The sequence below is a fragment of the Lepidochelys kempii genome, chromosome 2, assembly GCF_965140265.1.
Source record: "Lepidochelys kempii isolate rLepKem1 chromosome 2, rLepKem1.hap2, whole genome shotgun sequence".
Classification (NCBI taxonomy): domain Eukaryota; kingdom Metazoa; phylum Chordata; order Testudines; family Cheloniidae; genus Lepidochelys; species Lepidochelys kempii.
The window spans coordinates 141524546-141550803 of NC_133257.1; the positions used below are offsets into that span (position 1 = coordinate 141524546).

The 26258-nt window shown below is 41.0% G+C and overlaps 1 protein-coding gene across 6 annotated transcripts in view; it reads left to right on the forward strand.

Annotated features, from left to right (window-relative positions):
• Nucleotides 1-26258, forward strand: part of CTNND2 (catenin delta 2) — a 1187410-nt gene that overhangs the window by 1145575 nt on the left and 15577 nt on the right. For all 6 annotated transcript variants that reach the window (XM_073332333.1, XM_073332332.1, XM_073332334.1 and 3 more), the window contains 2 exons: nt 9940-10066; nt 23770-23901. In XM_073332333.1, the coding sequence (XP_073188434.1) occupies nt 9940-10066; nt 23770-23901 (259 nt within the window). The remainder of the gene's footprint in view (nt 1-9939; nt 10067-23769; nt 23902-26258) is intronic.

Here is a 26258-nt window from a genome sequence, read left to right on the forward strand (position 1 = left end):
TGGAAACAAGGAGGAGAATCAGACTGAGCACTGTTCTGCCCATAAATGCTTTGTGGACCATCAGTGTTGAGAACCACTGAGGAATGCACTTACTACATTTAATGTTTCTAGATATTAGATCCTAATGATAAATGTCGTTATTGCTAAATATTTTAGACTATATTACTTCTAAGATCCCAGTCAGAAACTCTGCTAGATACATGTGCACGTTTCTCACCACAGTGTTGTAGGCAGTTTATGCTACCGTCATGTTGAATGCTTCGCTTTCATATGTGAATATATGTAGATAATCTGATTCAGTTCTAATATCTGTTGGGTCTTATTAGTGTCAGGTCAACAAACTGCAAGTGAAACGATGCCCAGAATTGTATCAGTCTGATGAGACTTGACTTCATTCACATCAGCTTTATCCTTTAATTTAGACAATGTCACACTAGCGCACACCAGTCAGGAAAGTTCCACTTAGCCTGACAGCAAAGCTTCAGCATGAAAAAGATGCAACACCAACAACTGAGAGCAATTTCCTACTGAGTTCCCAAGTCAGCTCAGTCAACACAATGCACTTGCTAGTACCTTTCTTTGTTACGGTATCATATAGCCGATCACTTTCTATTTCTAACATCAGCTTGCTGGGTGTAGTTCTCTCATCGATGGTTACCCTGGTATTTTACCATATTATATCATTACAGGAAACGTCATATTTACAATTAATAAGATGACAATAGCAAAATGCTGGCTCGTAGGCAAGGAAGAGGAACGAGAAGAAGGTTCCAATCCTGCTTTGTTGAATGGAAAAACTCCTGTTGACTCCAGGCAGAACAGTACTGGGCCTGAAGGAGGAAATAGAAAGTTAGAAAGTTTTAAAATATATATTTTGTAAATAGTTTCTCTCTCAGTAATTTCATAGTATGATGTTTTTTGTCATTACTTCTTCTCTTCTGTACCGGGACACCACAGGAGTTGGTGTCTTTCTTTCTGACAAACACTTTGGTAATTCTGAAGGCAGTAATCAGAGTACAGGCCTCAATAAGAGTTGAGGATCTGCATATTCATAGCAGGTTTCAGAGGAACAGCCGTGTTAGTCTGTATTCGCAAAAAGAAAAGGAGTACTTGTGGCACCTTAGAGACTAACCAATTTATTTGAGCATGAGCTTTCGTGAGCTACAGCTCACTTCATCAGATGTTTACCGTGGAAACTGCAGCAGACTTTATATACACACAGAAATCATGAAACAATACCTCCTCCCACCCCACTGTCCTGCTGGTAATAGCTTATCTAAAGTGATCAACAGGTGGGCCATTTCCAGCACAAATCCAGGTTTTCTCACCCTCCACCCCCCCACACAAATCCCAGCAGGAGAGTGAATTTGTGTGGGGGGGTGGAGGGTGAGAAAACCTGGATTTGTGCTGGAAATGGCCCACCTGTTGATCACTTTAGATAAGCTATTACCAGCAGGACAGTGGGGTGGGAGGAGGTATTGTTTCATGATTTCTGTGTGTATATAAAGTCTGCTGCAGTTTCCACGGTAAACATCTGATGAAGTGAGCTGTAGCTCACGAAAGCTCATGCTCAAATAAATTGGTTAGTCTCTAAGGTGCCACAAGTACTCCTTTTCTTTTTTTATATTCATAGCAGTTATTGAAAACCCTACACTTTTATGCAAATCACTGTCACCTGATTGGCTAATGATTATCAACTAGTCATAGGGCAGGGATTTTTACACTGCAGGGTTATTAAGAAACAACTATGAAGTGATTATACTAATATGAAGCTTAAAACTAATCAGAGCCAGGGAATGGCACAACTTGCAAAAATGGTAGTTTTCTGCCAGTAAATATGCAGCATCTCTGCCTTCTGATCAGCTGAAATAACTACACTTCAGTTTTATTTTGACTAAGTCACTTAGAATAGAGTTTGCTGAGACATTATGGGATTCTCAGAGGTATGTTTCCATGTGTAAATTTTACAGAAGTATTATAAGAATATTCTCAAAACAAAAGCCAGTCAGCTTTGCCCAGTGGTGTGATGTCATTTGTGGGAGGATGTTGTTAGAGGATAGTAGTTTTATAATGATACTTTGCTTTGGGAGGTGAACGGCAATTTGACATTGAAATCACAGCAGGGAAGGTTAAGAGACAGTACTTGAGACTGAACTCGAGCAGGATCTTTAACTTCTGTACAAACAAACTAAACTGAGTTCTAAAACCATGTTGTTCAGATTTTGCTGCTCACTGATTCCAATAGCAGCAGTGTGGTCTAGTAGGTTGGGCTACGGACTGAACTTGGGGCTGTTGTTAATGTTGCTAAGTGTTGCTAGGGCTGTAGTGTCGTTAATGCTTCTGGTGCCCCTGTTCTTGGAGCGGCGATGGTAGCGGCACTAGCAGAGAGCACGGCGTGTTGATTCAGCAGAGCTTGATGTTACTCACACAGAAAGACCACAGGCTCCGTTCTGTGGTGAAAGGTTTAGTCAGGTTCACTGTTGACTAAGCATGGTACTTTTGCCCCATACGAGTTACAGGTACACTAACACATGTGTGCCCACGACACGGTACGAGCTTGATCAACATAACATGACGCTGTCCTCTCGGCCAGTACAAAGCTGCCCCTCCTATGACTTCTCCTTTTATACATTGATACAAACAAGTTACGTTTTACATTCCATATGTTGTTAGTTACCATCCTTATATCTCCTACCTGCTAGTTCAAACAAAACAACCTCATCCATTATCTTGTCATTCTATCCTTATCTTCTGAGAGGTCAGTGTGTTCTTGTACCTTCTCTTGGGGAATTTGTTTATGTAGTTACTTGAGAGATGTGGGTGCTTCTGTGCCATCCCCTCAGGTCAGGAATATGCTGACTTGGTTGGCTAATACCTAGTGTGTTGCCATATTGCCAAGAACAGGCCCACTCTTGCTGACAGCCTTCGGTTCATACTGTTAGTTATGCCTAGGACTCCAGCAAGGCCTACAGGTTCTATTCAGCTTCACCACTGGTCTGCTCTTTTTCCTTGGGAAAATCATTTTCTCTCTCTCCCTTCTTTCACTTTGTCTTGTCGATTTAGATTGTAAGCTCTTCGGGCAGGCAGGGACTATCTTTCACTATGTTTGTACAGTGCATACTACAATCAGGATCGAGTCAGGTGTGGGAGGGGGCCCAGCTCAGGCTGAAGTAGCAGGGTTTATATACCCTCTCCCTGACCAAGACATATCTTTGAAAGGTAACAAGAACTAAAGAAGTTGCAACAGGTCTTTTAATGTTACTCATAGAACATGAATCCACCTACCACCAGACAAAATAATAACTTGCTGTGGATCAGAGGAGAATGATTGAATCTCATAATGACTCAGAGCTGAGCAGGGACATGACATACTGGCACAAGTATGAAGCCTATGAAAAATTATTAGTTCTAAAGTCTTGTTATCTTTTTCTCCACAACTGTTATGCATAGCTCTCCACTTAAAAGTTACTCACTGCCGGATTCCTGACAACATATAACTGGATATATGCCAATGTTGATCTAGCTGCAACAAATACATGCCTTCTCCTACTGCCTTCATATTACTTAGGAAAAATAGATAGTCATTATAGGCATAATCAAAATATAATGCAAAATGTGAAACCTCTGAAGAGCTGCTGAGGGCTAATATGACATTACCCTACTTTGGTTATTTGTGATTTCTTTAGGTGTACAGTTGCTACCTGTTAACTAACGGTTGGCAGTTAACAATGGCATTCCCCTCTATAACAGTATTATACTGATTTTCTTTCCAGTTTGTCAAATCTTTTGTCCTATTTTTCCTTTAGTAGATCAGGCTGATGGCAGATTGGTTTCTGAAATGCACTTGCACACAGACTTTGCTTTTGAAGATAGTACTTGTTCTCTTTAGGAGATCCCTATATACTGTACCTTTAAGTATCCGAATCAATTTAATTAAATGTCATTATAGGCACTAGAGCTGAAACAAAATAATGAAAGCAACCAGCATGTCAGGTGGTATTTATTTCTGCATTAAATTCAATTTATTCCCTTTTGGCTCTTAAAAATTAGTTGAAATATTTAACACTAATAACTTCTGGAATTGTTGATGGGAATAGTTTTAATGAATTTGTTAGAAAGTGTTCACCTTAAAGATGGAAAGAAATTTCTTTTGTTGGAGCAGATGAGAGCTAAGGATTGATTTTATTAAAAGTATTCAGCTTTTGAGGTATTATGGCAGCCTGTCAGACACATGCAAAAAATCTGTCAGAAAGCACTGTTTGAAAATTACCATCCAGTGACAGTGGAATCTACCGGAATCTGGCTAATCAAAAGCAATCTGAGCTCATAATAATATTTATAATTATATTAATGATTGGGATAACTTTTTTGTTTCACTGTGCCAAAAATTTAAGCACTCCAATAAAACCAAGTGTGATAGTAGCTTGGTTTTGAATAAAGGAGTTGGGAGGATGGGGGAGGCAGGCTGGTGTAAGAGGCTCCTTATTATCTTTTTGCTCTGATATTGAAATGGCAAAACTTTTATTTTCATTTTCAGATGGACTAAAGAATGGACCAGTTTTGTTAACAAAGGCTCTAACGTATGTAGATATAGGACAACAGTCACATAGGATAGATCCTCATTTGGTATAAATCCTCATAGCTCCACTGCAGTCATTCAGTAGAGTTGTGCTATTTTACACTGGATGAGTATCTAGCCCATACTCTGTTAAATCTTTGCACATACTTTTAGCACCTTTATAGCTGAAGATTTTAATGTGCTTTACAAACATGCATGAATTATGATTCACAACACCCTTTGTGACAGAAGGTGTTCTAGTCCCTCATTCTGTTCTCACTCACCTCAGTGTAAATCAACAAAAAAAAAAGGAGTACTTGTGGCACCTTAGAGACTAACCAATTTATTTGAGCATGAGCTTTCGTGAGCTACAGCTCACTTCATCGGATGCATCCGATGAAGTGAGCTGTAGCTCACGAAAGCTCATGCTCAAATAAATTGGTTAGTCTCTAAGGTGCCACAAGTACTCCTTTTCTTTTTGCGAATACAGACTAACACGGCTGTTACTCTGAAACCTGTAAATCAACAGTAGCTCCATTGAGCAATGGATTTGCACTGTGTAAACCAGTTTAAGTGAGAGAACTGAGCCCAGTGTCTTTAACTGAGAGGTGCACAGAGGGTGACTTGTCCAAGGTTGCCCAGAGTCCATGGCAGAGCCTAGAGTGGGATCTCTTGACTCCCATTTATTTGCGTTAGCCCCGAGACCAGTCTTCCCCCTATCAATCACATCAGTCTCCCCAGAGCTCTAAGATTTTTCACTTCTGTCTATCTGTACATTTATATTAATCAAATTGGAATTAAAAGCATTTGGGGCCTTGCAATTCTGGAGATTCTAAAAGTTCCACTGTCAGCTGAAATTGTACTGTGAGTCTCAAATTCTACTCTCTGAAGCACCTGTAGGTGAAGCTGCTCTCAGCAGAGAGAAAAACATTAAATGGGGGATCGAGGGGAATAAATCCTATACAACCAAGCTTCATATCTACTGGCAGTCCAACTACAACTAGATGTAACCTCTTCTCTGCTGAGAACCACTGTAATGCCTGTGGTGAAGAAACTTTTGGTGTTCTCTGAAGTGCCAAAGGAACTTCACCCAACTGGCACCAGATGTCACTGCTATGGAGTTTGTGGTGCTGTACAGGAGGGAGCTAACGTTCACTTTCCATTAGAATGCTAGAAGGATTCAGGTATGTAATGCAGTAGGCAAGCAGAAAGCTGCCCTTTTTCCCTGCTCAGCTGAGAGCAACTTCAACCCTAGCTGTAGATACTTAAGAGAGATACCATGATACAGGATGAACATGAAACAAAACGTGCCATTTTTAGCTGGCACAGAACATTTAAGATCCTAAAGCCTCTAGTGTCATTAATTGATTTTTAAATGGGATTAAATGGATTTTTAAAAGGTTTGAAGAACTATTAATATCTTCATTTTTTTTAATATTCATTGTCTCCATTTTATAGTGAAAATAATGCTCTTCTCTGTCTATGTTGGTGAATGTGAGAGCGAAAAGAGAAGGTTAAAAGCCATGGTCATGTAGAATTTCCCTGAGCTAAAAAAAAACAAAAAACAAAAACACCCTCCTGCTGTTGGTATTTGAAAGTTCATCTCCACAAGGATTAGAACTGTATTTACTAGTCATTTTCCAGCAGGCTTGTAGCCAGCATGGTTCTGGCACAGTTTCAATGTCCAGTGTGGACAGGGATTTAAAAAACTAAAAAAAAAACACCCATCCTAGTAAAACCTGGGGGGGGAGGGGAACACTCCTTATCATAAAACCTGTCTTATGGAGCACCAACTTTTTGAAGCTGTGCATAGTTTGATTAAGGATCCTTCCACCATATCCCTCGTTGAGATGGAGATAAGGAGGTCCCAACAAGGACTGCATGCACCGCCATTTGTGTGCTCACTCTAACTGTAGGGAAGGCTGAAAATCTTGAAAGCTTGCCTCATCCCTTTGATGCTCCTCTTTGCTCTTCATGAGGCGGTTCATGACGTGGTTGACTTGCAGGTCCCCCTGCAAGTCAACTGTAGTGTCAATGTCACCTCGTTGTATAGGTGGAGAATGCTGGATGGTCATTTCCCTCCTTTGACATCAGATCTCCCCAGAGGGTGGCCTGCTCCCTCCTTCTGCCTGCATGTCTCCTCTGCTTGGGCTAGCAGATCTGTCACTTTAAAATAAAATAATTAGAAAAGTGACATCTCTGCTGCCATTCCCATGAGAACTGCTAATCTCAAGAGGATGGAAAGAGGGAAGAGGGGATCAGTGCTTCTCACTGGGATGAAAGATTTCCAAGTGATAAGTGTGTTATTCTCATAGCAGTTATGTAAGTTATGTAAGTTAATATTATCGAAGATGTGTACATGGTAAAACTTTATTTATAATGTTTTCTAAGGCTACTGTGTAAGATCCTGAACTGTGGGTGGGGATAAATAGGTAAGATAAAGGGAATTAAACTATTCATTATGACATTTCAAAGACTTTGAACTCTTAGCTCTTGTTTTATGTCTCCATGTGCTTTAAGCAGTCTCTGATCGTTTCCAATTTGGTTTAACATTAAGAAAAAACAGTAGTTGTGCACTTGAAAATAATATCGGTCTTTAACATCATCATTGCTCTAGAGCTTAAGGGCACATCTTACAAGAACATAAGAACGGCCAAACTGGGTCAGACCACAGGTCCATCTAACCCAGTATCCTGTCTTCCAACAATGGCCAATGCCAGGTGCTCCACAGGGAATGAACAGAACAGGTAATCATCAAGTGATCCATCCCCTGTCGCCCATTCACAGCTTCTGTCCATCCTGGCTAATAGCCATTAATGGATCTATCCTCCATGAATTTATCTAGTTCTTTTTTTGAACCTGTTATAGTTTTGGAAGGAGTTCCAGAGGTTGACTGTGAGTTATGTGAAAAAATACTTCCTTTTGTTTGTTTTAAACCAGCCGCCTATTAATTTCATTTGGTGACCCCTAGTGCTTGTGTTATGAGAAGGATTAAATAACACTTCCTTATTTACTTTCTCCACACCAGCCATGATTTTATAGACCTCTAGCATATCCCCCCTTAATTGTCTCTTTTCCAAGCTGAAAAGTCCCAGTCTTATTAATCTCTCCTCAGATGGCAGCTGTTCCATACCCCTAATCATTTTTATTGCCCTTTTCTGAACCTTTTCCAATATATCTGCTTTGAGATTGGGCGGCCACAACTGGACACAGTATTCAAGATGTGGGCGTACCATAGATTTATAAAAGCTTCTAAGTCACCTGCTTGCTGGAGATGATTGATTGGATTTAGAAAATGCTTCCTTATCATTGGTAATAAGGATTAACTGGCATTTCCTAGTAATTCTTACGATTCTTTATTGACTGTCCGTTTTTCTCCTGACATTTTCTATATGACCCTTCACTGCCTGGGGTCATATAGATCCTGTGAAGAAGCACAAACATCACTTTCCTATATGGACAAATGCTCTGTAGCTAGCCACTCCAAAGAAAATAATGAACCCATCTTCAAAAGCTATGTCCCAAATTTCACTCTTTTAATTTTCCTTTTAAATGTGTGTCGTAACTTCACAGTTGACACACAGCCACCTACCAATGCACTATGCAAACAACATAGAGGGAAGAGATGTGCATTCAGTGTTTTTAATTGTACGTTGAGTGTGTCTATTTCAAGTTATCAATATTATGTATAGATAGAAATCTAATAAGCAAGCGTCTTCTGTGCTTTTGCTGTTTAAAAAAGAAAAGCAGCACCACTTTTCCTCAGCAGAGTGTTCTGAAAGTACTGGTGATGGCAATTACTTTTCATATAGCAAAATAGCCAAACTAAGAGGGAAACTGGAGCCAATTTTTAACAATGTTTTATACTATATATATTTTAATCACACTTATATCTGCCTTGCAAAATTCTTTTTGCCTCCTCACTTGGGACTTTACCCAATATTCATTGAGGTCAATGGGCATTGGATCAGGTCCCTGGAAAGCATTTTTTAAGTGCTAAGTAAAGTGTTATCATAAGAGTGGCAAGTAGATTTTGTGCCCAAGTTCGTAAAATTACATTACAGTTTTGGCACAAGCTTTACAGATGATAAACATATTTCATCAGTAAATATTTTGTGGCATCTGAAATAATATAGTGGAGTCCAATACAAGAGCTACTAATAGCCATTTTAGCTCTCATTATGCTTTCATGCTAGTTTAATTACTTAAGAAAAAATGTTACTATTTAGTATTTATGTTATGTTATGTTATGTTAGACCATAAAACAGCTTTAGGCTCTCCAGTGTTTGATTCCTGCACAAATAAAGTCAATTTCAGTAATATGAACTTGAGCAGCAGCTAACTTAGAAATGTTCATATCATTATACATTTCAATTTCAAATACAGAGGGCAACTTTTTCTGTGCACTCTGGAGAAAACAGTGCTGGGGGAAATGGGCATTATATTATAATAAAACACTGTAAAGAACCTACTTTAGTTTCCCAGTTATGAACAAACAGCTGAGCAGTCTCAGTGTATTAACTAGACTAGAGGGTGTGTGAAATATTTATAACAAAATTCAAAAGGCTTGAATTCTCATCATCTATCCATTTAACATTTGCTTGCAACATTAAAACGTTCCTTTGTAACAGCATTGTTTTCAAGGAAAAAATATTTGCACTGTAAATCAGACAAAATATCATTATTTTGCATATTTTCACAGCTGGCTTATCATTTTTATGACATTTCAGGAAAAGTAGTGGTGTGGAAAAGGGCAGAATGAAAATGCCTAAAACTGTATTCAAATTCTGCATAATTTTTGCACAGCCCTAAAAGGGATTGTGTCTTTGTGCCTGTTGTAGGTATTTTGTGGGATACATTGTAGTATCTGGGGGGTTGTCTGGAATACATGCAGTACAGTGGGATAATGTGCACTATAGAGGGTGCAAATTATAAAATGCACTAACAAGTTGTGCATTAATTGGTGCAAACTAATAATTCCCTAGTGTGATTTAACAACATTATGTTAGGGAACTTTTAGAGTGCACCAGCAGGGTCTCCACAGACCAATTAATGTGCAACACATCAGAGCACTTTAGAAATCACACTTCCCCTTGCCCCCATAGAGAACATTACCCCGTTGTGTAGACAGACCCTGAGCACCATCTTAAATTTTGCAGTGTTGAGCATACTTGGCATGCTGTAAATGGGCAGAGTAAAGCAGCCTAGCACTGGAGAACAAGAGTGACCATTGTGAGTTGATATGTAATTACTGTAACTGAGTATTCATCATAATTAGTGATTAAATAAAATAAAAGTATTGTTTACATAAAATAAAGTATTGTACATATGCATCTTTTTCACTGAAACCTGTCCCAATGTTTGATGTTGTCCTCATGCAGGATGGATGGTCACAGTATCACTTTGTAGCCTCATCTTCAACAATAGAGAGGGATCGGCAAAGACCATACTCTTCATCACGCACGCCCTCCATCTCTCCAGTGCGCATGTCTCCTAATAATCGCTCAGGTAAGACCATGCTTCCAGGGCTGAAGTAAACAGAGAAGTAATCTAGTAATGTCATCTTTCCATTGTTAAGTGCCAGTCAGTAGCATCTAGATGCATTATTAACCGTGATGGGAGCATGTGGGAAACATTTTTTCATTCTGATCAGTGTATCTTTGTATACAGGAATATTTTTTATGTGTGTGAATGCCTTGTAGAAATGTAAAGCAGACAGACTATCCAGTGTAGCCTTTTACTGTGAATGTCCATTCACTATTTTCCTTGTCCACTGGCCAGTTAAGATTATCTGATTGGGAAAGTGAAAATTCCCAGGGCCATTGTGCCTACTGTTAGCATTGGGAAGTTCCCCATCTCAGATGCTTCCAAGTAATTTTCTTTACTAGTCATAGAAACCACAAATTCATTTGTTATGTATGTTTTATACTGTTAGCCAGAACTTCAGCTTCGTGTAAATCCTCAGAACTCCACTCCAGTCAATGAATCTACACCAATGTTCGTCAGCTGGGCATCTCATTATGGATGTATTTGCAGAAGGATTGACTGCAACTCTACATCTAATATCAATGCCATGAACATATAAACTGTAATTAACTGCTATTTCATCCACTGTAGAATTATTTCTGTCTTACATAGAGGAATCGATTCAGTTTTCACATGGAGAATTCAGGCCTCTTTTTCCTCCACTTATTCCAAGTTAAAATATTTAATTACTTTAAATGAAAGTAATCCTCAATAAAAATAAAGTCTTTTAAAATAAACATAGTAAAATCCTATCAGCCTCTCACTTTGCATTTTACTGCTTGCTCTGTTAAAGCTCTGTCATTAAGAGCATAAGAATGGCCATACTGAGTCAGAACAATGGTCCATCTAGCCCAGTAACCTGTTTTTCCAACAGTGGCTGGTGTCAGATGCTTCAAAGGGAATGAACAGAGCAGGGCAATTTGTCAAGTGGGGCTTTGGCAATTTGTCAAGTCCCAGCTTCTGGCAGTCAGAGGATTAGGAACACCCAGAGTGTGGGGTTGCATATAGCCCCTGATCAAGTTATCTAATTCTTTTCTGAGCCCAGTTATACTTTTGGCCTTCACAACATCCCCTGGCAATGAGTTCCACAGGTTGATTGTGCATTGTGTGAAGAAGTACTTCCTTATCTTTATTTTAAACATGCTGCCTATTAATTTCATTGGGTGACCCTGTGTTATGTGAAGGGGTAAATAACATTTCCTTATTCATTTTCTCCATAGCATTCATGATTTTATAGGCCTCTATCATGTCCCTACCTTAGTCATCTCTTTGCTCAGATGAACAGTCCCAATCTTATTAATCACTCCTCATATACAAGTTGTTCCACAGTTACTGGGATATCAGCAGTAAGATGTGTCTGGCTAAACTACTTACACCCTAGTGCAAAAGTGATTGTTTTTTTTATGTTTGTTAATTATCTAAGAGTCCAGTCTTAATCTACAAGGGCAACGTGCTGAGCTATTTTGAAAGTCTGGCCACAAGTATCCCCATAGTCGTGGCTGAGTACTAAGCACTTTCAAAAATCTGCTCTTCATACAGGCACCTAGATGGGTGCCCTTTTGAAAATCTGACCGTCATTGTGAGTGCTGAGTGCTTGAAAAATCTGGCCCTGAGCTTCAGTGAACATCTGACTCCAAGTATCTCCTGCTTTCTGTTGTTTGTTCAGTTCAAGGAGGGAATCTAACTTTGTCTAATATATAGGACTCTACCTTGCCCCATCCCTCCACCCCCACCAAAAGTCAGTACCATAAAGTCAGTCCATCGTCAACAGACAATTTCATGAATGCTTCCAGTAAAAACTCTGCAGGAGTCCACTTGTGGATTTGATGGTGGAGAGCTGTTGCTCACACAGGGTGAATAGATATAGTTCCTCTAGGGAATGGACAGACAGTTATGTTTTATCATTTGGACAGTGTACAAAAAGCTGCATGCTTAACATGACCATTAGTGTTTTGATGTCTTAGCAATGTCTTAGCACCCCTTTGGAGCTATGTTTTGTATGTTGTCCTCTTAGATTCTGGCCGAGGACACATGTTGTCCAAAACCATATTCTGATTCTGATTGGGTCTTTTTGGTGGTGTCAGAGTCCTAAAACCATGCTAGATAGTTAGCTGACAATCGCTTTAAGAACAATCCTCAGTTTTAATGGATACATAAGCACAGCCAACTGCTTAACATTAGTTCTTAAATCCAGGGGTCCCAATCGGGGGAGAAAATTTAATCAAAATTCCAAATTGATGCAAAATTGTTACCTTAATCCTAACAAGAAAAATGCAGTGTAAATTAGGACTCCTGGAGGAAATGACCAAAGATTAAGGTTTATGCATGAGTTTTTACAGAACTTTTTGTAAACTATAGAAATATTACAGTGTAATAAGATGAACCATTATCAAACATCAGTGTTCTTTCTAAAAAATTACTATGTATTAACATATCCTTTAAAGGTTAAACTCGAGTAAAACAATACCCGCTTAACAGGAAAAGAACAGATATGAGACCAGAGAACAAATTTCTGTCCTTGTGATTTAAGTAATGAACAGAACAGTTTCAAAAATAAAGCACGCAATAATTATAAATGTCCACTTTTTGTCATGGTAAGGAGGACATGAAAGTGCTATTATTCATTGTTATTACAATACCACACTAAAAATATACCAACCACCTTTTCTAAATATGAGGAAAGGAAATTTATTTGATGTGCTTTGCCTTCATTAAACCAGATGTTTAAAGGAGTGAAGTTCAAATAACATACTAAACAACAAATGTAAAGGTTATACTTGTGCCCTACATAAAAATCTTAACTGAAACTCACTTTTAATCTTAATTCTTGTTTTAGCATTGTCACGTTAACAGCCGTAAGTATCCACTTTGTTTCCTAAGCAGTAGAAAACTTTTAGTGCTGGGAAGTCTCTAAGTGAACATTAAGGGGTCCAGCCAATACCCCAATGTTATATAATACTTTATCTCTCATTAGTCTTTCTTTACTTCATTTCTTTGATAAGAGCTGGGGTAGCGCACTTGAATTGGTCCAATTATTTTCAGTCTAAATCTATAATATTTTCTGATAAACTCTTGAAATGAAATCCTGGCCCTATTCAAATCAATGGGAACTTTGTCATTTACTTCAGTGAAGCCCGTATTTCCATTTTTCATTGACATTTCCCATTAATTTTTGTCATCACTATTTTGAAACTTTCCAACTAAACTCTAGGCAGACACCACTTCCAAGTCTCATCCCATATGCTGAGAAACAGAAGCCAGGGTTCTCTCTGGTGTGTATTGATTTTTTGAGAGCCAAAGCTTTTGCCTTTCTGTCCATCTATTCAAGTTTGTGTCATGAGAAGACACGCTAGTACCTCCTCTGATACTGATACAAAATGGAAAAAATAAATACCAATACTTGGAGAAAATTGTTTTTATAAGTGAGTGCATTCACTAGGCATTCACTGCTCAAACGCTATCCTCGCATTTTGCTCTCTCTCCAATGTTTTGCCCATGTTTACTAATCTAGAGTAGATCATTACTGAGCCATTCTGCCTGAAATATACACACACAGAACCTCCATTTATTTCCGTGGAACTTGCATATGTGTATGCCTGGGGAAAAAATAGTTTTTGGGGCCCCAAATTACATAACAAATCGGGGCAATTATTGAATTGTTCTGCGTGCACTTTGGGGGTCATTTTTTCAGATGCACTCAGGTCCCATGTAAGCACCCATATAACAGCTTGATTTTCAAGAGTTCATGTCCCTTTGTGACACTTCTGGACAGTTTTCAAAAGAATTCATCATTCAAGGGACTGAGCTTTTGAAAATCTCCTCAGTTCTTTTGATGCTTAAATGAGCTTTTTGAAAATTTAACTATAAGACTTTAAAATGGGGTGTTTGTTTGTTGTAACATTAGAGCTTGTCATAAATATAAAGGGAAGGGTAAACCCCTTTGAAAACCCTCCTGGCCAGGGGAAAGCTCCTCTCACCTGTAAAGGGTTAAGAAGCTAAAGGTAACCTCGCTGGCACCTGACCAATATGACCAATGAGGAGACAAGATACTTTCAAAAGCTGGGAGGAGGGAGAGAAACAAAGGGTCTGTGTCTGTCTGTATGCTGGTTTCTGCCAGGGATAGACCAGGAATGGAGCCTTAGAACTTTTAGTAAGTAATCTAGCTAGGTATGTGTTAGATTATGATTTCTTTAAATGGCTGAGAAAAGAATTGTGCTGAATAGAATAACTATTTGTCTGTGTATCTTTTTTGTAACTTAAGGTTTTGCCTAGAGGGGTTCTCTATGTTTTTGAATCTAATTACCCTGTAAGATATCTACCATCCTGATTTTACAGGGGGGATTTCTTTATTTCTATTTACTTCTATTTTTTATTAAAAGTCTTCTTGTAAAACACTGAATGCTTTTTCATTGTTCTCAGATCCAAGGGTTTGGGTCTGTGGTCACCTATGCAAATTGGTGAGGCTTTTTATCCAACATTTCCCAGGAAAGGGGGGGTGCAAGTGTTGGGAGGATTGTTCATTGTTCTTAAGATCCAAGGGTCTGGGTCTGTAGTCACCTAGGCAAATTGGTGAGGCTTTTTACCAAACCTTGTCCAGGAAGTGGGGTGCAAGGTTTTGGGAAGTATTTTGGGGGGAAGGACGCGTCCAAACAGCTCTTCCCCAGTAACCAGTATTAGTTTGGTGGTGGTAGCGGCCAGTCCAAGGATAACGGGTGTAATATTTTGTACCTTGGGGAAGTTTTGACCTAAGCTGGTAAAGATAAGCTTAGGAGGTTTTTTCATGCAGGTCCCCACATCTGTACCCTAGAGTTCAGAGTGGGGGAGGAACCTTGACATGGTGGCACAGTGGTGGGATTAACCTGAAATCATTTTGAGATCCAGTTGAGATTTTTTGAACTAGAAATACAGATTTTAAAAAGAATTTTCCCCCCCCCTTTGGAAAGGAAGTCCAGAAAGCAGTTGAAACTGAAAGCAGATTGTTTTTTCTCTGCTTTGTGGCCAAGCAGAGACAAAAGGGGATTATCTTGTGAATTGCAGGTTTTCTTTGCCTGGAGGCAGGGTACTTAACTCCTGCAGGGAAATTCACAGTCTTCCAACCCAGAGGTTTTTTTTTCTTTTCTTCCTAAAAGTAAATAGGGGGGGGTGTGCTCTACCCATTTGCCTGGAGACAAAAGTGGCAGGGTTTTTTTTTTTAGGATTTTGATTTTTTTTGTTTTACAAGGAGCACAGGTTTGAAAAGGATTTTTTTTTCTTTGGGCTGGGTAAGCAGGTTTCCAAGTAGTTGGAGGTTTTTTACTTTAATTTGGGCCCAGAGCAGAGACAAGGGAATTGTCTTTTTCTGTAGGCTGACAATCACTATCAGAGAATAGGTATTCTATTCCAGCACAGCAAAATTTTACAGCCAGGTTTTGTTTGTTTATTTCTAAACCTCGGGTGTAAAGTTAGTAAAAACAGAGAGGTTAGAATGGCAAAATCCGCGGCTCGACTACAGCTCGAATTAGCCAAATTTCAGGCTGAGGAAAGACAAAGGGAACATGAAAGACAGATAGAACTCATGCGGCTGAAGAAGGAACAAGAAAGGGAGGCAGAACAACACCAAGCGGCTGCTCACAGGAGAGCTATGGAAGCGAGGGACAAAGAACTGGAGGAGAAGGAAAAAGAGAGGAAGTATGTGGAGGAGATGGAGAAGATAAAGGCTCAGCAGAATATCCCAACAAACCCTAGTAATCCTTCTCCAAGTACCACTTCCCATCCCAGAAAGTTCCCCACCTACAAGGCAGGCGATGATACTGAGGCCTTCCTAGAAAACTTCGAAAGGGCCTGCCTTGGGTACAACATCTCTACTGACCAATACATGGTAGAGCTGAGGCCGCAGCTCAGTGGACCCTTAGCTGAGGTGGCAGCTGAAATGCCTAAAGAACACATGAACAAGTATGAACTGTTTAAATCCAAGGCGAGAGTCAGAATGGGGATAACACCCGAGCAGTCTCGTCGGAGGTTCAGAGCCCTAAGGTGGAAACCAGACATGTCATTTACCCGACATGCCTACCACATTGTGAAACATTGGGATGCCTGGATATCAGGAGCAAGTGTTGAATCTCCAGTAAATTTGCCCTTCCTAATGCAAATGGAACAATTCTTAGAGGGTGTTCCTGAGGAAATAGAAAGATACATCCTAGATGGGAAACCCAAAACTGTAATTGAGGCAGGAGAGATTGGAGCCAGATGGGTGGAGGTGGCAGAGAAGAAGAAAACTGGTTGCAGTTGGAGCGGAGACCAGAAGGGACCACCCCAGACCACATCCTATTACCGGGGGCCGCCCAAAGCCCCACCTACCTCCCAAAGAACCCTCCAGACCCCTTATCGTCCCACCACCCCGTTCTCCAGCAACCCTCCTCACCCCAGTGACCCGTCAGCTGGACGATGTTTTAAGTGTAACGAGCTGGGGCATGTAAAGGCCAACTGCCCCAAGAACCCCAACAGATTACAGTTCATTGCACCGGAATCACACCAGAGGTCCACAGGCCCAGATACCTCCCAGATACCCTTGGAGCGGAGGGAAACTGTGAGTGTGGGCGTGAAGAAGGTCACCGCGTGGAGGGACACCGGAGCACAAGTGTCAGCTATCCATGCTTCCTTAGTGGACCCCAATTTAATCAACCCAGAGATCCAAGTGACGATTCAACCCTTCAAGTCCAACTCTTTCAATTTGCCTACAGCCAAGTTGCCTGTCCAGTACAAGGGCTGGTCAGGAATGTGGACTTTTGCAGTCTATGATGATTATCCCATCCCCATGCTGTTGTGGGAAGACTTGGCCAATCATGTGAAGCAGGCCAAGAGGGTGGGAATGGTCACCCGCAGCCAGGCTAAACAAGCCGTGAGGCCTAGCTCTGTTCCGGAAACTTCTATCAGGATCCAGTCAGAGGTGATGGACCCGGACCCCAGGCCAATGTCTACAACAGCAGTAGTGGATCCAGTCCCAGAGACCCAGACGGAACCAGTCCCAGAACCGGAACCAGCCAAACAACCAACACCAGACCCCGTGCCAGCATTGAATCCAGTACTTGCAACCTCAACACCAGAGGGCCCCACCGAACCTGAACTGGCAGCAGCCGATAACCCTACACAAGAGGCTCAGCCGGAGCCTGAATCCCAACATAGTGCACCAGCGGAGAGCGGTTCACAGTCAACAGAAACAGCTCCATCCCCTATATCGCTTCCAGAGGGACCAAGCCTAGGTCCACAATCCAATGAGGAACTGATGTCCCCAGCATCAAGGGAACAGTTCCAGACCGAACAGGAAGCAGATGAAAGCCTCCAGAGAGCTTGGACGGCGGCACGGAGCAACCCACCACCTCTCAGCTCTTCTAATCGATCCAGGTTTGTTGTAGAAAGAGGACTTTTATACAAGGAAACTCTTTCTGGTGGACACCAGGAAGACTGGCATCCTCAGAGACAGTTGGTAGTTCCAACTAAATACCGGGCCAAGCTCTTGAGCTTAGCCCATGATCACCCTAGTGGCCATGCTGGGGTGAACAGGACCAAAGACCGTTTGGGGGGATCATTCCACTGGGAGGGAATGGGCAAGGATGTTTCTACCTATGTCCAGTCTTGTGAGGTGTGCCAAAGAGTGGGAAAACCCCAAGACCAGGTCAAAGCCCCTCTCCAGCCACTCCCCATCATTGAAGTTCCATTTCAGCGAGTAGCTGTGGATATTCTGGGTCCTTTTCCGAAAAAGACACCCAGAGGAAAGCAGTACATACTGACTTTCGTGGATTTTGCCACCCAATGGCCGGAAGCAGTAGCTCTAAGCAACACCAGGGCTAAAAGTGTGTGCCAGGCACTAGCAGACATTTTTGCCAGGGTAGGTTGGCCCTCCGACATCCTCACAGATGCAGGGACTAATTTCCTGGCAGGAACTATGAAAAACCTTTGGGAAGCTCATGGGGTAAATCACTTGGTTGCCACTCCTTACCATCATCAAACAAATGGCATGGTGGAGAAGTTTAATGGAACTTTGGGGGCCATGATACGTAAATTCGTAAATGAGCACTCCAATGATTGGGACCTAGTATTGCAGCAGTTGCTCTTTGCCTACAGTTTAGGGTTTTCCCCATTTGAACTTGTATATGGCCGTGAGGTTAAGGGGCCATTGCAGTTGGTGAAGCAGCAATGGGAGGGATTTACACCTTCTCCAGGAACTAATATTCTGGACTTTGTAACCAACCTACAAAACACCCTCCGAACCTCTTTAGCCCTTGCTAAAGAAAACTTACAGGATGCTCAAAAAGAGCAAAAAGCCTGGTATGATAAACATGCCAGAGAGCGTTCCTTCAAAGTAAGGGACCAGGTCATGGTCTTAAAGGCGCTCCAGGCCCATAAAATGGAAGCATCGTGGGAAGGGCCATTCATGGTCCAGGAGCGCCTGGGAGCTGTTAATTATCTCATAGCATTCCCCACCTCCAACCGAAAGCCTAAGGTGTACCATATTAATTCTCTAAAGCCCTTTTATTCCAGAGAATTAAAGGTTTGTCAGTTTACAGCCCAGGGAGGAGACGACGCTGAGTGGCCCAAAGGTGTCTACTACGAAGGGAAATGTGCTGGTGGTGTGGAAGAGGTGAACCTCTCCATGACCCTTGGGCGTATGCAGCGACAGCAGATCCAGGAGCTGTGCACTAGCTACGCGCCAACGTTCTCAGCCACCCCAGGACTGACTGAACGGGCATACCACTCCATTGACACAGGTAATGCTCACCCAATTAGGGTCCACCCTTACCGGGTGTCTCCTCAAGCTAAAACTGCTATAGAACGGGAGATCCAGGATATGTTACAGATGGGTGTAATCCGCCCCTCTGAAAGTGCATGGGCATCTCCAGTGGTTCTAGTTCCCAAACCAGATGGGGAAATATGTTTTTGCGTGGACTACCGTAAGCTAAATGCTGTAACTCGCCCAGACAACTATCCAATGCCACGCACAGATGAACTATTAGAGAAACTGGGACGGGCCCAGTTCATCTCTACCTTGGACTTAACCAAGGGGTACTGGCAGGTACCGCTAGATGAATCTGCCAAGGAAAGGTCAGCCTTCATCACATATCTCGGGCTGTATGAATTTAATGTACTCCCTTTCGGGCTGCGAAATGCACCCGCCACTTTCCAAAGACTTGTAGATGGTCTCCTAGCGGGATTAGGAGAATATGCAGTCACCTACCTTGACGATGTGGCCATATTTTCGGATTCCTGGGCAGACCATCTGGAACATCTACAAAAAGTCCTTGAGCGCATAAGGGGGGCAGGACTAACTGTTAAGGCTAAGAAGTGTCAAATAGGCCTAAACAGAGTGACTTACCTTGGACACCAGGTGGGTCAAGGAACTATCAGCCCCCTACAGGCCAAAGTGGATGCTATCCAAAAGTGGCCTGTCCCAAAGTCAAAGAAACAGGTTCAATCCTTCTTAGGCTTGGCCGGTTATTACAGACGATTTGTACCGCACTACAGCCAAATCGCTGCCCCACTGACAGACCTAACCAAAAAGAAACAGCCAAATGCTGTTCAGTGGACCGGAAAGTGTCAGAAGGCCTTTAACAAGCTTAAAGCGACACTCATGTCTGACCCTGTACTAAGGGCCCCAGACTTTGACAAACCGTTCCTAGTAACCACAGATGCATCCGAGCGTGGTGTGGGAGCAGTTTTAATGCAGAAAGGACCTGATCAAGAATTCCACCCTGTAGTGTTTCTCAGCAAAAAAACTGTCTGAGAGGGAAAGCAACTGGTCAGTCACTGAAAAAGAATGTTATGCCATTGTCTACGCTCTGGAAAAGCTACGCCCATATGTTTGGGGACGGCGTTTCCACCTGCAAACCGACCATGCTGCACTAAAGTGGCTTCACACCGTCAAAGAAACTAACAAAAAACTTCTTCGGTGGAGTTTAGCTCTCCAAGATTTTGATTTCGACATCCAACACATCTCAGGAGCTTCTAACAAAGTGGCTGATGCACTCTCCCGTGAAAGTTTCCCAGAATCAACTGGTTAAAATCGTCCTTGAGATGTGGAAAATATTGTTAGTCTTTATGTACTTGGTAGTATATTTAGAGATGCATGTGTCTTATTAACTCTGTTTTCCTAGAGCTCCAGGAAGAAATCCCAGCCAGTGTTTCACCCTAGCTGAGATTTGGGGGGCGTGTCATAAATATAAAGGGAAGGGTAAACCCCTTTGAAATCCCTCCTGGCCAGGGGAAAGCTCCTCTCACCTGTAAAGGGTTAAGAAGCTAAAGGTAACCTCGCTGGCACCTGACCAATATGGCCAATGAGGAGACAAGATACTTTCAAAAGCTGGGAGGAGGGAGAGAAACAAAGGGTCTGTGTCTGTCTGTATGCTGGTTTCTGCCAGGGATAGACCAGGAATGGAGCCTTAGAACTTTTAGTAAGTAATCTAGCTAGGTATGTGTTAGATTATGATTTCTTTAAATGGCTGAGAAAAGAATTGTGCTGAATAGAATAACTATTTGTCTGTGTATCTTTTCTGTAACTTAAGGTTTTGCCTAGAGGGGTTCTCTATGTTTTTGAATCTAATTACCCTGTAAGATATCTACCATCCTGATTTTACAGGGAGGATTTCTTTATTTCTATTTACTTCTATTTTTTATTAAAAGTCTTCTTGTAAAACACTGAATGCTTTTTCATTGTTCTCAGATCCAAGGGTTTGGGTCTGTGGTCACCTATGCAAATTGGTGAGGCTTTTTATCCAACATTTCCCAGGAAAGGGGGGGTGCAAGTGTTGGGAGGATTGTTCATTGTTCTTAAGATCCAAGGGTCTGGGTCTGTAGTCACCTAGGCAAATTGGTGAGGCTTTTTACCAAACCTTGTCCAGGAAGTGGGGTGCAAGGTTTTGGGAAGTATTTTGGGGGGAAGGACGCGTCCAAACAGCTCTTCCCCAGTAACCAGTATTAGTTTGGTGGTGGTAGCGGCCAGTCCAAGGATAACGGGTGTAATATTTTGTACCTTGGGGAAGTTTTGACCTAAGCTGGTAAAGATAAGCTTAGGAGGTTTTTCATGCAGGTCCCCACATCTGTACCCTAGAGTTCAGAGTGGGGGAGGAACTTTGACAGAGCTTAATCGGAAGTTTAGTATCAACATGGACAATGATCCTCCATCACCCTTGTTCCCAGATTTGAAATATGTAGGTATAAAATCCCTTGATTCATTAAAATTTGGAACCAGAGCTTAATTCTGTCCCTGTCTCTCTGGCCCTCCCCCACAAAACAGGATGTTTAACGTGTGTTGGAATTTCTCAAGGAGACCCTCACACTTATTTTATTGACTTTACACAGCTTGGGTCAAAATTCTGGTCTCCCAAGCAATATTCAGTGAGATTCCCATGATACTTGGGGTAAAATACAGAGTGAAAAGGGAAGATGTTGGCATAATGCAGAAAGTATTCAGTAAGGAGTTGCACTGTAGTTGTTAGCACAGCACCTCGAGTTAGAGGCTTCTTTTTCCTGTTTGGGGAATTGGTTAATGCAACCTGTGGGTTTTGCTGTGTTTAAAATTGTGAAAAAGCGAGAAGGGCCTCAGGAAAATCATGTTAACAGGTATAACAGCAGGACACTATTCACCTCCCCCCAGCCTTCCTTGTGTGTGATGGTCATTCGCTCCCAGCTGGAGTAAACATAGACTGCAGTAGCAATCGTTTTGCCATGAGTTTACCAGCAATCAAAAACAGATTTACCACTAGAGACCTTGCCAAGTCCACCGTGATAATACAAAAGCTTTCTTGCTGGTAGCATCTAGGGATAATATTGCTGACATCCTTTTTAATAAAGATTTAACCTTGCACGTCCCTTGCTGGCCAAGAAACCCTTGATTTCTGGTTAGATTTGATCACACATAAAAGTGGAGCTCTCCAAGATGAAATACATTTGTGACACCATTTCCAAACATGGGGCAGTTTTATTTTTCCTGGAGGGATATTCTTTTGGATTTCCAGACAGAGAGTGAAAGAGAAAGAACTATGTGACATTATTTTTCCCTAAAAAGGGCCTGATTTTTAAACAGTCATTAAAACAAACTTGCCATTACCCAAGCTATTAAAAGAAACATCTGATGAAGTGAGCTGTAGCTCACGAAAGCTCATGCTCAAATAAATTGGTTAGTCTCTAAGGTGCCACAAGTCCTCCTTTTCTTTTTGCGAATACAGACTAACACGGCTGTTCCTCTGAAACCTCCTCTTACCATTGCTCCGTGGCTGGGAATCCCTCTTTATTTGTGTTCCCTCCTCTTAAAAGATTCTTAGTGCTTTTGAATAAATGAAACTAAAAATCCTCAGCACCCGTTGGATTTGGTTGCATGTAGAAATGTAAATGCCTAATAACAATTGGAAAACCCCACCAAAAATTATTCTTCGTGCAAGAAAACTTTGACAGATAGACAGACTTGGGGAATCTATAAAGTACTGGGAATTGCAGAGCCCTGCAGCACCCAGAGTACCTTAGGAGACTGTGTCGAGGCGTTCATTTGTTATTGGGTTAACTTTTGTCAAAGGCTGAGAAAATACATTATCCCCCAGAAATATTTAATCAAACTTTTCTTATCTTTGGGAGAAAGACCCCAGAATTGGTAATAGGGGTCTCAATGGAAGAAAAAAAAAACCCTCTATTCTTAAACTGGTTTGGGGGAAATAAAAGTTTAAGAAATACATTAATAAGTCCTAATTGTTGCCCTAATATCCAACATATCTCTATTTTATGAACACTTTATCATAAACCTTTACTAACGTATTTGTCATCTAAATACTACAGTGAGTAGTGCTTTAGATAGGTGCAGCCAGCAATGCAGTTAAATACATTGTCCACCCTCAACATTTGCTAGTTTAGATACTTTAGATAACTAAATTATGTTATTCCAGTATAGTCAGAAAGACAGACTATAAGAATTAAAAAGAATTGCTATACGAAATCCCATTGTTTTTCCATCACCTGGAATAGGAATTAATTATGATGATTATTTGGTACAGTACTTTTGGTAGAGGCTCACTTTTTAATGATCATTGCTGTATATAGAGATAATCACACCCATAATACTAGAGTCAGAATTATTGGAGTTACTTTCAAGCATTGAGCACTTATCTGAAGATTTGTACATATCTTGTTTTTTTAGTTAAAGTTACATTTTCCGTACTAATGCCTTTTTTTCCCTCATAACAGTTACATGGTTCCTGTTTATTTTCAAGTAATGAAACAAAGAGTCCCTCTTATAAGGGTTTTTCTGCTCCCTGTTAATCATTATAAAAGTCTTTTCCACAAAGGAGAAACAGATGATACCTGGGGAAGTGAACCTGACGATGCAAAATTGTTGTCAAATGTACAAATTAAAGAAATGGAAAGGATGAAGAAAAATAAAATTGCTGCTTATGTCATTCCATTGTGATCATCTTAGTTGTTACATGTAAATGGAGAAGGAACAAAATGCTCAGACAGAAATGCAGTTTTTAATAATTGCCTTTAATACATTTGTCATATATTTGAAATAGCAGCACCTCTAACCCCTTTCCAAATCCAATTCTGCCTACACACTTCACACAGTTTAATTCCTATATATTAACAAATGTAAATATTACTAAATTGTTTACCCCAGATGTGCTTGCAGTGGTCTGAGGGGAGAAAAATTATTTGTTTTTACTATCTAGCAAGTGCCCCTGCCTCACCTCGGGAAATGATCAGTCTAAAAGAAAGGAAAACAGACTACGAATCAACTGGAACAAATGTCGCTTACCATGGTAATAAAGGAGAACACACTTCCAGGAAAGACACCATGACAGGTGAGATGGTGCTTACACATCACATATATAAATTGACTGTAGTAGACACATTTTCTAGGCTTGGCTGAGTTTACTGTAATAGTGAAAGAGATCAACTTCTGTGATGTCTGAGTACCTCATAGATATAAGATTGAAAGTAAAAGGAATCTTATTAGTACAACTCCTTATAACAATCAGGAGTGGCCCTGTACTTTGTAACATCTAATCCTATTACAACATGGACCTGTAGCGATGTCATGATGCCTGGATATTTTCCCCCACTATTACATCTGTAAAGATCTTGGAGGATTCCAAGACCGGATTCTCTGCCAGGTTCTTAATGTTGCTTGGGACACCATCAGCATGCTGATTCAATACCAAACTTCCCATGCTACAATCTGTATCCAGAAGTTTGCATTCAAGATCAGTTTCCTGTGCTGTACAATACTTGGTACCCAAAACCCTGCAGATTATCATCTGAGTTTACATGGAGGAGCAACATGCAAGAAGATGAATTAACATGAAATCTAAGAAGTGATATAAGAAATGGGACAACAACCAAATAGATTTTGCACACTATTGAGAGCCTGGGAGTCCTAACGTCTGCCTCTGGCCTTAGGAGACAATTCAGCAGGCCATTGCATGGGGAAGCAGCAAAGAGAAAGCCATTCATTCATCTAAGGTACTGTATTTGACATTAGTTTTCGGTATTCGGGATGTTTGCGAATGACTTGTAATCACACTGAATAGAGTTGGTCTACCCTACCCTGACGTGACATTGCTGCCATTCACTTTTTCCTGTCACCCAAACAGTGTCATTGTAAAGGTCATTACTGACATGATTGTGGAGGACAGGTCTGTGTTCAGCTATTGTTACACTTTGTCAGGACCTTGGGTACATCCATGAAGAGGGCTTGTCAGGATCCAGTTTGGCAGTAGGGAAGGGCAAAGGATACCATTTCCTTTTTAAGGTATCTGAAAGTTCAGGCAAGCATAGTAAGTAAGAATGATCACAGGGGAGGGCATTTTCTGACAGTTTATGACACATCTTTTACCTTGTTTCTTTTTGCCTCTTTTTAAAATCCATGTTCATTTCTCTTCCATTTCATCTCCCCACCCTTCTCTCTTTTTTCTCTTTACTGCAGTATCTCTGGCCTCTCTTTTTCTTTCTTTACTTCACTCATTCCCCCTTGTTTGCTGTTTTTTAAGGAATGGAGATTGGCACTGCCCCAACCCCTTTGTTCCATTTTGAGTTACACTCCCTGTTGTGCCTAAGTCCCCGTGTCTCCCTCACCCATTGTAACTGCTTTTTCATGGGGTTCTGTGTAATAAAGTGTTTGCATCAAACTTCAAGCCACCGAGCCTACTATCCAGCTACTCGCCCCTTTGTGAGAGATGAGTAACAACGTCAAATTTAAAAGATCTACTGTAGTTCCTAGTACTGTACATGCATTGTGTATTTGAAACAGGAGTTCATGAATCACATTCTCTCTTTCAGGTTGCCAAATCTCAACCCTTTACAGTTGGTCTGACATCAAATGAAGAGCGATTTGAGGAAGGCAAAGCCTATAAATAATTAAATAGAGTCAATAACTCTACTAGTATGTGTTGACTGTAACAAATGTACAGATCACCTTTACAAAGTATTTGTCAGTTGTGATAGAGAAATAAGAAGCGACAACAACCATGTAAAGGAAACCAGGTGAACTGGATAAGAATATTTCAATAAAAATAAAATCAATCTTTTTGTTTTTTGTTGTGAGATATTCTGTTGTACTGGGCTGTTCTCCTATTTGCCTGGGTTTACATCCTGTAACAAGGGGTAAGGATTCCCTCACTGCCTGCAGTACATACTTTGCATATCCATCACTGAACTGTAGTCAGTACATGGATGGGTTGTAAAGGAGCATGTGGGGTTTAGAGAAATATTTTTCCAAGTTGGAGTTGTGATGCATAGATTTCCTCTTATTCTGTGGCACAATGAAAAATGCTCAGTGCAAGATATGTAGGCAATTTTCCCACTGTCTTATGTAGCATGCATATCTACCAATATATCCATATGCCCATTTATCCACAACTGTCCCAGATTTTACAAAGCCATTCCCAGGTTACAGTCCCAGACAATGTCTTGTGAACTGTTGGTTGCTACCTGATAGGGTTTGGGTTTTTTTTAAATAGTACTGTTGGCCTCCTGTCATTAAGGGAATATGTGGGGAAGTCTGTGAAGCCTGCAGAAAAGAGTGAAAAGGCTATGAAATAAACAACTGAGTAAAAAGTGTTAAGATCCTTATTAATGAATTAAGCAGCTCTGAAATACCATTGATTTCCTGAGGCCAACTAAGAGAAAAGGAGGAACCGTATGACCATTCTCCTTTGCT